We start from the raw sequence: 14,327 nt of genomic DNA, 5'->3' as shown, positions 1-14,327 counted from the left end.
ATCCTCCACAACCTGCTCATTTTCAGACCAGAAAACCTCAGCTTAGAACTAGATCCCTGGCTTTCCCAAGGTTACACGTAGCTGGAACTGGACTCTGGTGTGGTTCTGTGGACCTGTCAGCTTCTCTGCAGGGCCAGTTTCCTTGTCGGCCACCTCACTGCCCTTTTCTGGATGCTGGTCTGGGGTGACAGGACACCCTTCATTTACAGAGCGTTCCTGGGCTCAGCCTGCACCGAGTGTGCACAGACCGCACCCACTACGTACGTTCTGTCTGGATTTCACGACAGTTCATGGATGTTGCTGACAAGTTTTGCCACACAGTGAAGCTTAACGTTTTTATCTGTTGCCCTTGAGTGGTGTCAGGCCTTATCTCAGTGAGGGTCAGGAAGTAAGCTTTTCTTTAAAAGATTGCCAGCTCTTATCTGTGTGTAGTGATATTAAATAATTTCCCATTATGTCCATTATTGCAGTGTGTGCAGTGTCATTTTCATAGGGACACAATGTAAATTACTTTTTTAAAGACAACGTAATAGAAACTGTTTTCATCATTAAGCTTTATTTGTTGTACTTAAAATGAATTTTTTTTACTAGGATACAATATCACAGAAATCTGTAGATATTCATGATTCTATTCAACCAAGATCGGCAGATAATAGACAGCAAGCTCCGTTGGCTTCTGTCTCTACTGTGAATGAAGAAATCAGCAAAATTAAACCCACAGCAAGTGAGTTATTTGTCTTAATCAGTTATGTATTTTGTTTTGTGTATGCAAGACTTTATAAATGAAAGTTTGCTTTTACTCACACACACGTACTGTAGTTGGTTATGCGGTCACTTTATTATTGAGTTTGCCGCAGCTTGGACATCCCTGATAGAGGCTGTCTCGCAGGTGGTCAGGACTCTGCTGACACCTGCAAGGCTCATTTTTTTCCTACAGCGCTCTCAGCTGATGTTTGTTACAAGCACGTGGGTATTCTTCCTGCAGAAGAAGGGTCTTCCTCTGTCCTCAGCAAGAGGGGAGGTAGCGGCCAGGGCGTCCAAGGAGCACTCTCCTGGCCAACCCCCCACCCCCACCCACTCCCGGTGCTCCTCTGCACCTCCCCTCACCTTTAGTTCTTTTCACAAAGGAGGAGGACTCCCTTGTTTTTCACTAAATTGGTTCAATTTCATTTACTGAACAAAAGTTAACAACACTGAGAAAAGACAGCCTCCTTCCTGGAGGAAGACAGGAAATGTGTTCCACAGTGGCTGCATGATTTTATATTCCTACCGGCAATTCCATTTTTTCCACATCCTCACAAACATTTCAGTCTTCTTTTTCTCTCCTTAATAATAGCCATCCTAGTGGGTATAAAATGTAGTCTCATTGTGGTTTTACTCTGCATTTCCCAATTGATTAATGATGTTGAGTATTTTTTCACGTGCTTTTTGGCCATTTGTAATCATTTTTGGAGAAATACTTACTCGTGTCCTTTGCTAATTTTTAATTGGGTTGGTTGGTGTTGAGTTGTAGGAGTTTCTCACATACTCTGGACACTATCCCCATATCACATACATGATTTGCAGGGGTTTATTTTCTCCCATTCTGTAGGTCATCTTTTCACTTCTGATGATATGCTCTGATTGCACGAAAGTTCTTATTTTGCTGAAGTTCAGTTTGTCTTGCTGTTGCTCACATGTCTGGTGTCATGGTTAGGAACCAACCGCAGCCCAAACTAAGGTCAGGGAGATCTTCCCTAGTGTTGTCTTCCAAGAATTTTATACTTATAGCTCTTACATTTAAGGAATTGATCCATTTTCAGTTTATTGTTTTCAGGGTATTTTTATTAACCCTCAGTATTTATACTTGTTGTTGAGGGAAGACAGATTTTGTACCTCCTGGAAAGGAGCCTCTAGCTTCAGTTACTGTGTCTCGCTTCTTAGAAGGGAGATAGGTGGTGGTGAGTTGTCCATTTTCGTTTATCATTCCTGTTTTCTGGAGCACAGCTGTTAGAATCCATACCAGCTTCGGTCTACCCTGGAAAATGCCACAGTACATGGCTTTGCTCTCTCTCAACCCCAGGACTGGACCTTGGAAGGGAAAGACGTAGTTGCAAGTTTTCACTGAGCTGATCTGGGCACAGGCCTTGAACTGGAGTGGAGAGTGCTGCCCCCTGCCCCCCTGATCTGAGGGCTCATGTTTCCTTCCTCCCGCCACCCCCTCGCAGTCCTTTAGGAAGAGCTCCTGTGTCCCCCAAGAGCCCTCCATGCAGGGGACGGGGCGGTGGTGCCCAAGGAGGTGGCTCGGAGGAGCAAAGATTGCAGCTGCTCCGGTCCTCCTTCACTCTCAGAAGCTGGTGCTGCCCCAGTGAAATGGTCCTTAACATGAGTTTGTGAAGCAGACTTGTTCAGATAGAAATTGTCCCCCAGACACACTGCTGGTCCCTGCTGGTGAGGCTGAGTCCAGCTCCTCACCTGCGACAGCTCTGAATGCCCACGCAGACGTGGTGGCTGGTGAGAACACGTCTCCTCAGCCTCAGTCTCCCCAAGTCTGGGGTGTGGCCAGCATGTCCTGCCCCAGAAACCTGAGAGTGTAGTTACGACTTGGATGAGGGAGGGCTAGGAAAGGACAACTTGGACTTGGGGGGGTGTCTTTGGTTTATTACATTTTTTGACTTGAGACCTAATACAAAGAACTGAATGTTCAGTACAGCAACATTTCTGAAATCTGGAAAGGAGCCATCGTGACCTAATAGAGAATAAATTTAAGTAAGTTGTTTGGCTATCTACCCCAAATTCCTAAAACCTGAATTAACTTCTGGAAATTGGGGGATTCCCTGGCAGGTCCAAGTGGTGAGGACTCAGGGCTCTCGCTGCCATGGCGCAGGTTCAGAGAGCTAAGACCCTGCAAGTTGCAGGTGTGGCCGAAAAAACTAAATTCTAGAAACTGGTGCCAGAAAAGGGAGTTTGTGATAAAGGCAAAGTAGAGAAAATCTGAATGGTTGTCAAGGTGTCCAGTGCTAGAGTTGATGTCCTGAGGCCAGTGTACGGGCCTCCCCGACCCCACCGCACCAGGGACGACCATCCAGCTCCTGGAAGGCTTCCCGGAGAACTGACCTTGGCTGGGTCACTGCTGCTGGCTCTTGAGCATCTCAGTAGCTGAGTTGCCTTTCCTAAACTTGGGTTTCTACATCTGCTCACCTGACACCATGGAGATGGAAAGTCCTTCCTTCCATGAGTCTGTGTGTCCTTATAGAAATGGCCCTTCGAAGCACAGTGGTTCAGGCCAGAGGAAGGCAGCCGTGTTCCACCCCAGGCCATGTCTGAGCACTGGTCACCTCCAGGGTGGTTGCTCTTACAGTCCTGCACTAGGCATGACTGCATGGGCTTCTGGGCTTATGCTTTAGAAACAGGAGGCCATTTCAGATGCACCCACCAACCTGGATCCAAATAAAGCATGTACTCTGGTTGACCCTCCATGTCTTCCAGTTGGTCACAGTTCTAGCCCCTCACTCCCTGCCTCACAGATCTAGCTCCTGTTGTTTTCTTCTGGCTTTTTTACATTCAGTTCAGTTGCTGAGTTGTGTCCGACTCTGCGACCCCATGAATCCCAGCATGCCAGGCCTCCCTGTCCATCACCAACTCCCGGAGTTTACTCAAACTCATGTCCATCGAGTCGGTGATGCCATCCAGCCATCTCATCCTCTGTCGTCCCCTCCTCCTCCTGCCCCCAATCCCTCCCAGCATCAGTCTTTTCCAATGAGTCAACTCTTCGCATGAGGTGGCCAAAGTACTGGAGTTTCAGCTTAAGCATCAGTCCTTCCAAAGAACACCCAGGACTGATCTCCTTCAGAATGGACTGGTTGGGTCTCCTTGCAGTCCAAGGGACTCGCAAGAGTCTTCTCCAACACCACACAGTTCAAAAGCATCAGTTCTTCGGCACTCAGCTTTCTTCACAGTCCAGCTCTCACATCCATACATGACCACTGGAAAAACCATAGCCTTGACTAGACGGACCTTTGCTGGCAAAGTAATGTCTCTGCTTTTTCAATATGTTATCTAGGTTGGTTGTAACTTTCCTTCCAAGGAGTAAATGTCTTTCAATTTCATGGCTGCAATCACCATCTGCAGTGCTTTTGGAGCCCCCAAAAATAAAGTCTGACACTGTTTCCACTGTTTCCCCATCTATTTCCCATGAAGTGATGGGACCAGATGCCATGATCTTCGTTTTCTGAACGTTGAGCTTTAAGCCAACTTTTCACTCTCCTTTCACTTTCATCAAGAGGCATTTTAGTTCTTCACTTTCTGCCATAAGGGTGGTGTCATCTGCATATCTGAGGTTATGGTTATTTCTCCTGGCAATCTTGATTCCAGCTTGTGCTTCTTTCAGCCCAGCGTTCCTCATGATGTACTCTGCACAGAAGTTAATAAGCAGGGTGACAATATACAGCCTTGACGTACTCCTTTTCCTATTTGGAACCAGTCTGTTGTTCCATGTCCAGTTCTAACTGTTGCTTCCTGACCTGCATATAGGTTTCTCAAGAGGCAGGTCAGGTAGTCTGGTATTCCCATCTCTTTCAGGATTTTCCACAGTTTCTTGTGATCCACACAGTCAAAGGCTTTGGCATAGTCAATTGATATTACCTGTAGTCAAAGGTCAAACTTGGGTTTGTAGCAAATGCTATTGAAACTGTAGCTTTTAATCCATTTGATAAATTTTATTCAGGAATAACCTAAATATTACTTTAAAATTTGTCCTGGCACCTTCTTGAATGTATTCACTGTTCAGGTATTTTGAATATTTTTGTTTACTGAAGAAGTGAATTTTCTAAGGCTTTTCTAAATACTGATTAAATGCAGCTTTTGCTGAGTGCTCATGTGCAGAAGCAGGCTGTCCTTCAATGTGATGTGTGCAAGTTACCTTCATACATGTTAATGTTTCCTTAGCATTGTAATGTCACAGAAATTATAAAGGATTCAAAATAATTTTTGTTTGCATGTGCATTGGGGTGGGTTTCCTCACAGAATTTCCAGAACAAAAATTGTTTGCCGCCCTGTTGATTAAATGTGTTGTGCAGCTGGAACTCATCCAGACTATCGACAACATCGTGTTCTTCCCTGCCACAAGTAGGAAGGAGGACGCGGAAAACTTAGCCGCGGCGCAGGTGAGCGGGTGCAGGGGGTCAACTCTGCTGTCTGGGCTTCCGAGCAGAGGCAAAGCGAGAGGGGCTATTTGGGGGCCATCATCACCCCACGGCTGTCAGCCCAGACCATGGGACTGAGGACACGGCCAAGGCTGAGTGCAGGCACAGCGGGGAGGGGTTTCGGGATTGAGCCTGGGGCCTGGTGGTTGAGAGCTCACGATGAAGCAGCGGGTGAAGAGCTTGGAGGCAAGAACCAGGGAGCCAGGAGGAGCCATGAGCCAGTGCTGCCTTGCAGCTCCGTGAGGAAGCTGTACTGAGAAGGCTGCAGTCAGCTGTAGTAGGGCAAGTGATCCTTCATCCATTGCGGAGTAGGGGCTTTGCCAGCTAGTTGCTAAAGGGATGAGGGGTAGGTTATGCACAAGGATATTTATGATTACAGTCCACAGCCTCAAACTGGTTAACAGAAGTGAGGACCTAAGCAGGGCGAGGAACGTGAAGGGGGCAGAGGCTGAGGGTCTCCTGAGGCAGAGCTCTGGGGTCGAGTTGTGGGCAGGGAGCCACAGATATTGGGGATGGTGCTCAGTGAGAAGGGTGCAAGGAATAAAGAGTCTGGAGATTTAATAAGAGAAGGTGGTCTTTTACTGTTGAGACAGATTAAGTTCTATGGCTTGCTCATAGAAGTGGTCTTTGGTTATATGACCGTGGGTGCCTGTGCTATGGTGGTTTGTTTTCCAAAGAGAGACGCTGTGGACTTTGATGTTCGAGTGGACACTCAAGACCAAGGAATGTATCGCTTTTTAACATCACAACAACTCTTCAAGCTACTGGACTGCTTGTTAGAGTCACACAGATTTGCAAAAGCTTTCAACTCCAACAACGAACAGAGGACAGCTCTGTGGAAGGCGGGTAAGCCATGCTGTGCAGGCCGTGCCCTTAGCGGGCAAGCGGCGGGGTCACACAAGGGGACTCACAGCGTGAACGTTGAGTCCTCACCAGCTGTTGGCAAACAGTCCGTCAACGAGTCTTTCTCCGGCCTAGAAAATGCCGAATAACTGCCTGGGTGGATGAGTCTCCCGTGTTTAAGCACGCTGTTAACTGGTTTTCACATTGTTTTTCACTTTCTGTGCTCAGCCTGGGCCTTCCTATCGATACCATCTGCTTACTAGAACTGAGAAAAAGTGGGAGGGTCCCAGGCATGAAGGCATCTGTATTGAGTGCCTATTCCCCAGGGTGTGGCCAGAACATAAGAGGGAGGGAGATTTGTTTTTGAACAAGTTGGAAAATTTAAGAAGCAAGCTTTTTAACAATTTTACTGACAGTGTTATTTTTTTAAGAAATAAGTTACTTGGGGCCAGTTAGGTGCAGAACAGTGCTGAGTGAGAGGCTGAAGAATATGCATAAAAAAGGAGAACGCTGCTGTTCCTTGAACAGAAAAGTCCTCTGACAAGAGTGCTGAGTGCTGTACACTTAGGAATTTTCTTTCATCCATGTTGTCTCTTTACAGCCTCATTAAACCCACCCAGGCTCTGTTCATTCTCTCCCTTCTTGTACAGCCTTGCTTCTGTAAATAGATGGTACTTAACTTTTTCCCCTTGATTCAACCCAAGTTGTGGCCACTGTTCAGCTGAGACTGTTCCTGCCAAGGGCCCTGGGCTCCTCACTTCCCTGGGCCTGCAGGCTGCTGACCTTTGGCCGTTGTGCGTTCCACGCAGGCTGTGCACCTTCACTAGATGCTCCCCTCCTGTTAACTCCGACTTCCCCTCTGCAGGCTTCAAGGGCAAATCCAAGCCCAACCTTCTGAAGCAGGAGACGAGCAGTCTGGCCTGCGGGCTGCGCATTCTCTTCCGGATGTACACGGATGAGAGCCGGGCCAGCGCCTGGGAGGAGGTCCAGCAGAGGCTCTTAAAGTAAGACTCGGGGCTTTGGCCCATGTGGCTGCTCAGCACAGTGTGCGGAGGGCCGCACCGTGCCTGGGGAGTCCGCAGCTGGGCAGATTACTTGGGACCTGAGGAAGAGATTGTAAAAGCTAACACAGTCTTATAGACAAATGAGCTTCCGCAGAGTTGTTGAGATATAAGCAAATTGTCTATTTTTGCTGTTACAGGACAAAGGAGGAAGTGGCTAGGTCTTAATTTTTAGGCTCTTTTCCATGTCATCGATAGATTTGTTTTTAGAAACTGATCCATTTTTGAAAATGAAAAACATTCCTGCTGACATTTAGTTTGAAAAAGTATGTGGAGTTCCTGTTGGTGTTTTAGTTTTGTTTGCATTCCATTTTTACTCCGTGACAACTTAAGATTTTGTCCTTTCAGAAAGAATACAGTCTTTTACCTTGTATTCTTTTGTCTTCTTGAGAGAATAGATTTTCTCAGAAACCAACTAATTTCATTTTAGAATTTCTGGCAGTCACCTGGGCCGTTTCCCCAGTTCTTGATGAGGCTGTTAAGGCCCCAAAGCATCGAGGTCACAGTGCAGGAGGGGAAGGGCCACCCCGGGTTTCAGCTGCAGTCTCGACACCAATCCCATGCTTGTGCTCTCCATGGCGGTTTAGCTTATAAGAGAACTTCCAAAGGGAAGAAAATGTGGGTTTCCCGATAGGCTCCAGTTGATGTTAGTTACCGTTCACTGTCCTCCTGGCCTCAGTTGTTCCTGCGTGGTGATGTCAGGCCAGCAGGTGCACCACCAGCAAGCGTGATGGGGAACCTTTTCCGTTTCAGTGTCTGCAGCGAAGCGCTCAGTTACTTTCTTACTCTAACGTCGGAAAGTCATCGGGAAGCCTGGACTAACTTACTGCTCTTATTTCTGACTAAAGTCCTGAAGATCAGCGATAACAGGGTGAGTACCAGGCACCTTGTCTACCAGCATCCCCAGCCTGAGGGGCACATGCCCGAGTGGGAGGTGGGGGTGGAGGCCCTCCCCACCCCACTCTTCTCCAGTGAGTGTAGGGCTGCACTAGGGGAGGAATCAGAATCCGCTGGGACAGTTCCCCCACCCGCCCCTGCTGCGGCTCCCATCCCAACCCCGGGAGTCTCTCCTGTCACATCCAGGACAGCTGCCAGGCGTGGCCACGATCATGGTTGCATTGGGGCAACAGGCTCCTGTTGTTCCTCTGGCAGAGGGACTGATTCTGTGGGAATGGGCCGTAAACTCATTTAAGAATTTTAACCAGTAGAAAACAAAGATCAGATGTATAGATGTATATACCATTTAGACTTTTCAGAAACACACATTTTACTTGTTAAAAAATGTACCAACGTACAGCCCACATAAATGGAAACGGGGGTTCCTGTGATCCCTAAAAAGGTTTAAAAATACCTAATCTGGTGGCTGACACTGTGGGCCCCACAGATGCCATGTAATGCCGCTCTGTGCCCATGTGTGTGCCACTCTGACCTGGGCCACGTAGAGCTTGGAGAAGTACCTTCTGGCAACCAACAGCCAAGTGGACGAGAAGGACCTCCAATCCATCTGCCTTGTCCCACACTTTGCCTTCTTACCAGTGTGTCACACCGCTCCCTCATACCTTATGAGGTGGGAGAACAGACAAGGAGAGAAAACAGGCAGGCAGCTAGTATTGAGAGATTAAACTACAACAAAAATATAATAGAATGCATGGAGCCCTCATATTTTATATTACAATATTAGAATTTGAAGTTTTAGAGACAACTCTGTTTACCAGACAGAATAGTTTCAGTAACCCATAGCTTATAAAAACTGTGATTCTTGCTTGGCTTCTTACTTTTGCTTATTATCCGAGGGAAAACAATGATAAATACTAAATGTTTGTCCTAAGTTTGTCAAGGAAATGTAATGAAAAATGTTTTCCAAAATAAGGATGGATAACTAAGTGACTCTTGTACGTATTAAGTTCTGAATACATCTCAGTCGTTCAGGCGCATGATCAATAATCACTGCTCTACGCAGATGCGTCTCCTGTCTTCACTCTCAGGGCACTGTCCCCAAGCGGGTTCCTTCTAAAGGCACTTTGAGGTTCTGTGGTTTGCAATGAGAGCATTACTAACAGAATTCATTTCCCCCCAGTTTAAAGCTCATGCATCATTCTACTACCCTCTCTTATGTGAAATTATGCAATTTGACTTGATTCCTGAACTTCGTGCTGTTCTTAGAAGATTTTTTCTGAGAATTGGAGTAGTTTTTCAGATATCACAACCACCTGAACAGGAACTTGGAATAAACAAGCAATGATGGGAACTTCATATTTTTCTGTTGGCGTTTACATCCCTCCGTTCTTTAAAAGGACCCCGGAGCTGTTTCCTACCTGAAAAATGGTTTCTCTGGATTGCTGTGTCTAAAGGTTACTTCTAAGAAGCTTAGCATTTCAGTTCGAACCTGCAGTGCTCCCGTCCATCCCTTTTGTAACCTGGTGGATTCTGTTTGTCGTGTTGGGCTCACAAGCAAAAAACCTGTTCCCACAGTGTCAGCTTGTATGCTCACATGTCCTTCCCTGTTCTCAGTGGCAGGGAGAGCCCTACATATTTCTGGCAGGTATGGAAGTGAAACTTACCCAAAGAACTCTAGATGTAAAGATTTGAACTTCTGCAAGAAGTACAACTCAGGAGAGCTGTATTTTGAAGGATAAAATGTTTATAATTGGGGGTTGGGGGGAGAAGAAGAAATTATTGTTCATGGTAAAAGTTATTTAGCAACTATGGTATTCTTATTCTGAAGATTTTTGCACACTCAGGCTATCTGAGATACTGGTAATGATCCTTCTGTGAAAAATGTACAGAGATGCAGGTCTGTAATATAAAAATCTTAAGACATTATAGAGTTCTTCCTGCACTGTTTTATTTCTTTATTTTCTTATTCATTTGCTAAATACCTATAATATTTTATCAAATGCACTAAACATTTGGGTTGAACTTCTTGTCTTTTTTATTTGTGGGGATTTGGTTTTACCCTTTTTACAGGGTGGTTATTTTGAGGGTTTAACATGCCCAGAAACTGTTGTGGCTGACACTTGTCATGATCAATACCAACAAAGGTGGAACATACCCCTGCTGATGTACCTACCTGTAATACACTTCTCTTAGGGCTTTGAAAGATGAGCCATTAAAATAGAATGATCCTTCATGGACCGAAACTTGAATCACTGCAGAATGAATCTCGGTTGCTGTCACTTCCTTTTCTTTTCTTTTGGGTGGTGGGGCTTGATGTAGATTTTACTCTATGTACAGAATTTAATGTTGAATATATTAAAATAACAAATCTGGCATGGTTTGGGGAGGTTAGATTTACTGGAAACGTATTCATACTGTGAATTGTGCTCTGATGGTTAAAAAAAGATTGTCAAGCATTCCGTATTAACAGTGGATGTAGAAAATTTTTTCAGATGGATAAAATGTATATGGTACAGATGTAAAGTTTTTTATGTAAAAAATTCTGTACAACTTTCTGTACAATATTGATTCTCATCTGGCATATTCTAATCAGGTTATAGGTCAATAAAGTTTTTGGATTATTTCATCAGTGCAATCAAAACCTATGTCATCCACGGCCCCATGTTTCATTGACTTTTTTTTTTTCTTAAAAGCCTAACTAAGTAAGCAAAGGATATTCTCATTGAAAGCTCTATGTGAATTCAATGTCCTTTAGTTGTGATATTTTCTCTCCAGCTCCTGGCGTTTGATCCTCCCCCATATCCTGCTTTCTCAACTATAGGCTATTCATAGTTTAATATTTTGTGCATTTATGAACCCAGAATAGGGCAGTACTATGTGAACGAACGCTGAGAGAAAGAGCTAAAGTTACCTTTGCGGCAGCTTGCAGGGTGGCGGTGTGTGTCCTCAGAGTTGAGTGGTACAACAACCTGAAAAGAAAAAGAACACGTAAAGACTATTTATTTTGATGGTTGTGTTAAAAACACCGAAAGCATTCAGTCTTAGTCCTTGCATCTCTCAGGTCACCAGCAGTCACTGAGCAGAACATTTGTAAGTGCACTGCATTTGTTACCCCAGGGCCTGGCCCTGTGCAAGCCCAACTGGATGCTGCAAGAGCCAGGAGCCCCCATGGCCATCTTGGCCTGTCTCAGGGTATTTTAGAGGACCTGGCAGTGTGTATTAATATTTATGGCATAAAATCAGGACTTTTCTCCAGCTGAGGCTTTCATCTTACTTTCAGGTGAAGACATAAGAAAAAAAATTCTCATAAATGATTTCATTACAAAAATTAACATGGCATTTATATGCAACTAAAATTCCAAATATCTGAGAAGTTTCCACTTAAGGGTGTGCTTACCTGATCTTAGAAGCATACCATCAGTGCCTAGGCGTGTTCTCGGCTCTCATTACTAGAATCTAAACAAGAAATATTTCCAAGGATTTGAATTAGTCTTCCCTTTTTTAAAGGCACCTCTTAGCGTTTAGGAGGGCTGATGACTCACCACAGGGTCCTCAGCCATGCGGCAAGGGATCCCCATCCTTGACCCCGGGGTCCTCCTGCCTCTCCTCGACTTCTATATAGAAACCTCAACTCCCGTTAAAGTAAGAAACTGACACTGGTAATAAAAATAATTTATTTTTATCAAGAAGTAGTTACATCATATAAAGAGCAAACTTACTGCCCTCATTGGCACAAAAATAGAGGCAGAAAGATGTGACATGTAAGTGCATGGCTCACAGGGGTAACATCACTAACAACTCTTATAATTTATACTGAATCAGTAGTTACAAATGAAATGAAAACAGCACATCTGATTCTGATTACAGAGCGACAGCTATCACCAGTCTATTTGCTAAGTGAAAAGATGGTTTTGAATAGTGAAAACAGCAGCAGATGTACACACAGCAGAGTACTCTCACAGTGCTGTTAACACTTGTTTTATTCACCTTCTCTTACAAGCAGAATTTAAAATAATGCACATACGGTAGTTGATTCCAAGAGTTCATTACCACCCTACTTTATGGCAAAGTTGTGCAAAAATACTTCTATACAATTCTATATTATATAAATTAATAGCCATGGCTTTTTATTTATGTACATAATATAAATACATCATATATATCATCATGGAAAAAATATACCTTATATACAGATGGAATATGAGTAACTGCCATGTACAGGCCAAAAGTAGCACGTATTATTCAGGTTCAGGTTTCACATTCCTTTCAGCTTCAAAGGCACTACTGGGTCCAGTACAGACTGATTTTAACCGTGTGCAGTGGACAGGCCCTGCCACGTGAAAGCACCTGGTTTGCCAGGACCCTGCTGCTGCTCCTGCCTCAGCTGTTCCGCCATGAATTGCTTCAGTGTTTCTGAGGTGCCTGGGCGGAGCCAGGGCTCAGTGGCTACAGAATTTGACCCGTCGTCACCCCGGTGCCTCATGATGTCATCAGGGTCAACCAGTGAACTCTCATCATCTGAAGGAGGCAAGAGAGACTTGACTCAGGTAACAGGAGCGGCAGGTAGGTGATGGGAACAGACCTGCCTTCTGACCCATTAAGCGCTGCATTTCTCCACAGCATTGTGTTCTAAACCGTCCCGTTTTGTCCACAACCCTCCATATAGAGATAGGAAAGCAAACCCAGGAACAGGCCAGTGATACGGAGCAAAACAGGACCACCTGAGCAAGATGACTGTATGGTCCCAGCACCCACAGGGATTCAGGACAGCAGATGACACCAGATGACTAGAAAGTGTCCAATCTTACTTTGTGTCCCCTGAAGGATGCCACACCAAATTTTTTCTATTTTTTGCAAGGTTTTGGAACTACTTCTGACACTGTTTTAAGGAAATAAGGTCTTTTTAGGAAAACACTGGACAGGGATGAAATTACTTCCATTCTTATATCTAATCTAAGAGGTTGTATTTATTCCATTAAGACGTAGCTCTCATTTTTCATTCTTTTAATTGGTTATATGCAGAGCTTCTAAATCTATTTACCTTCTCATTAGATATAATAATAGGAAAACCTGTCTTCCCTACCCTGTGATGTCAATTTCTTTTTTTTTTTTTTTAAGTACATCTTCTGGTCTGTGAAGCATTAGTTCAACAAATGGACACATGCAATCGATGCAATGAGCAGTCAATCTACATCATACTAAAAAGCTGTTTGAAAGGACAGTGTGTTTTAAAAAGCTTATAAGTTGAAAGTCTTCTGAAAAAGAGACTTCAGATAGTTTATTTTCTGTCAGTTTAAGTATATCCTTGTTCAGAGGTAATTCTCAGTACAGATTAAAATGTCTTTTAGCCAGAAAGCAAGCATTCTCTCCCACTGTCCACGTTTTTCTAGGTATGGTATGAAAAGTACTTCTCTTGTCAATCTACCATGTTGTCGTATTTGGTAAGAAATTCCTACAATCAGAACACATGATATCTTGATAAAGATGGTATGAGTACAGTTTTAAATTAATGCTACAGTTTTAAATTAATGCAACATTAAAGGCTGAATCTAAATCTTTCAAAAATCTTTAAAAAAATAGTTACTATTTAGAAATTATTGTAATGTAGTCTTAACAGAATAAGGTGAATTGTTCAAATAGGCCACTCTGCTATTTGCTATAGCTAATAATAGGGCTTATTACTATAGTATCATCCTCTTATCCTCATGACTGATAGCAGTGCCATAAAGAAGGTGGCCAAGAGCTGGCAGAGGAGCTCAACAGTTGCCTAAGGAAGTGTCCTGCCTGCCTGTGCTCAGTGAGCAAGCTTTTAACCCGCTGTTCACCAAAGATGTGAGATATGGCAATGCCTTGCATGAAAAAAAAAGAAGTCTATATTTTGACATTTAAAAAGGAAACACTATCCTGAAGCTTTTTTGCTTTATCCACATACAGAAAGCCAAGTAAAAAGGTTAAAAAAAATTTCTTTGTACCGCTACAAATTTATAAAAGATGTGTTATATAAAGAACAAGGTTTTAAAGTTGACTTCTGATAATCTGTCACTTCAGTCCAGACATCCTGGAATGTGAAGTCAAGTGGGCCTTAGGAAGCATCACTACAAACAAAGCTAGTGGAGGTGATGGAATTCCAGTTGAGGGATTTCAGATCCTAAAAGATGATGCTGTGAAAGTGCTGCACTCAATATGCCAGCAAGTTTGGAAAACTCAGCAGTGGCCACAGGACTGGAAAAGGTCAGTTTTCATTCCAATCCCAAAGAAGGTCAGTGCCAAACAATGTTCAAACTACTGCACAACTGCACTCATCTCACACGCCAGTAAAGTAATGCTCAAAATTCTCCAAGTC

At 44.1% G+C, this 14,327-nt stretch overlaps 2 protein-coding genes across 47 annotated transcripts in view; one reads left to right on the top strand and one right to left on the bottom strand.

Annotated features, from left to right (window-relative positions):
- Positions 1–10,625, top strand: part of ARFGEF1 (ADP ribosylation factor guanine nucleotide exchange factor 1) — a 131,365-nt gene extending 120,740 nt beyond the window's left edge. For 2 of the 5 annotated variants that reach the window (XM_042254277.2, XM_004011722.6), the window contains 6 exons: positions 592–724; positions 5,005–5,144; positions 5,861–6,029; positions 6,892–7,030; positions 7,841–7,958; positions 9,165–10,625. In XM_042254277.2, coding sequence (XP_042110211.1) covers positions 592–724; positions 5,005–5,144; positions 5,861–6,029; positions 6,892–7,030; positions 7,841–7,958; positions 9,165–9,329 — 864 coding nt within the window. In that variant the 3' untranslated portion in view covers positions 9,330–10,625. Of the gene's footprint in view, positions 1–591; positions 725–5,004; positions 5,145–5,860; positions 6,030–6,891; positions 7,031–7,840 lie in introns of those variants that run through there. The other 3 variants (XM_060393728.1, XM_060393727.1, XM_042254278.2) reach the window with 2 other exon arrangements.
- Positions 10,626–11,641: 1,016 nt separating this feature from the next.
- CSPP1 (centrosome and spindle pole associated protein 1) overlaps positions 11,642–14,327 on the bottom strand; it is a 113,797-nt gene continuing 111,111 nt past the window's right edge. For all 42 annotated transcript variants that reach the window (XM_060393731.1, XM_060393742.1, XM_060393751.1 and 39 more), the window contains one exon: positions 11,642–12,502. In XM_060393731.1, the coding sequence (XP_060249714.1) occupies positions 12,291–12,502 (212 nt within the window). In that variant the 3' untranslated portion in view covers positions 11,642–12,290. The remainder of the gene's footprint in view (positions 12,503–14,327) is intronic.

Source organism: Ovis aries, chromosome 9, assembly GCF_016772045.2.
Source record: "Ovis aries strain OAR_USU_Benz2616 breed Rambouillet chromosome 9, ARS-UI_Ramb_v3.0, whole genome shotgun sequence".
Lineage (NCBI taxonomy): Eukaryota > Metazoa > Chordata > Mammalia > Artiodactyla > Bovidae > Ovis > Ovis aries.
This window is presented reverse-complemented; position numbering and strand designations above follow the sequence as displayed.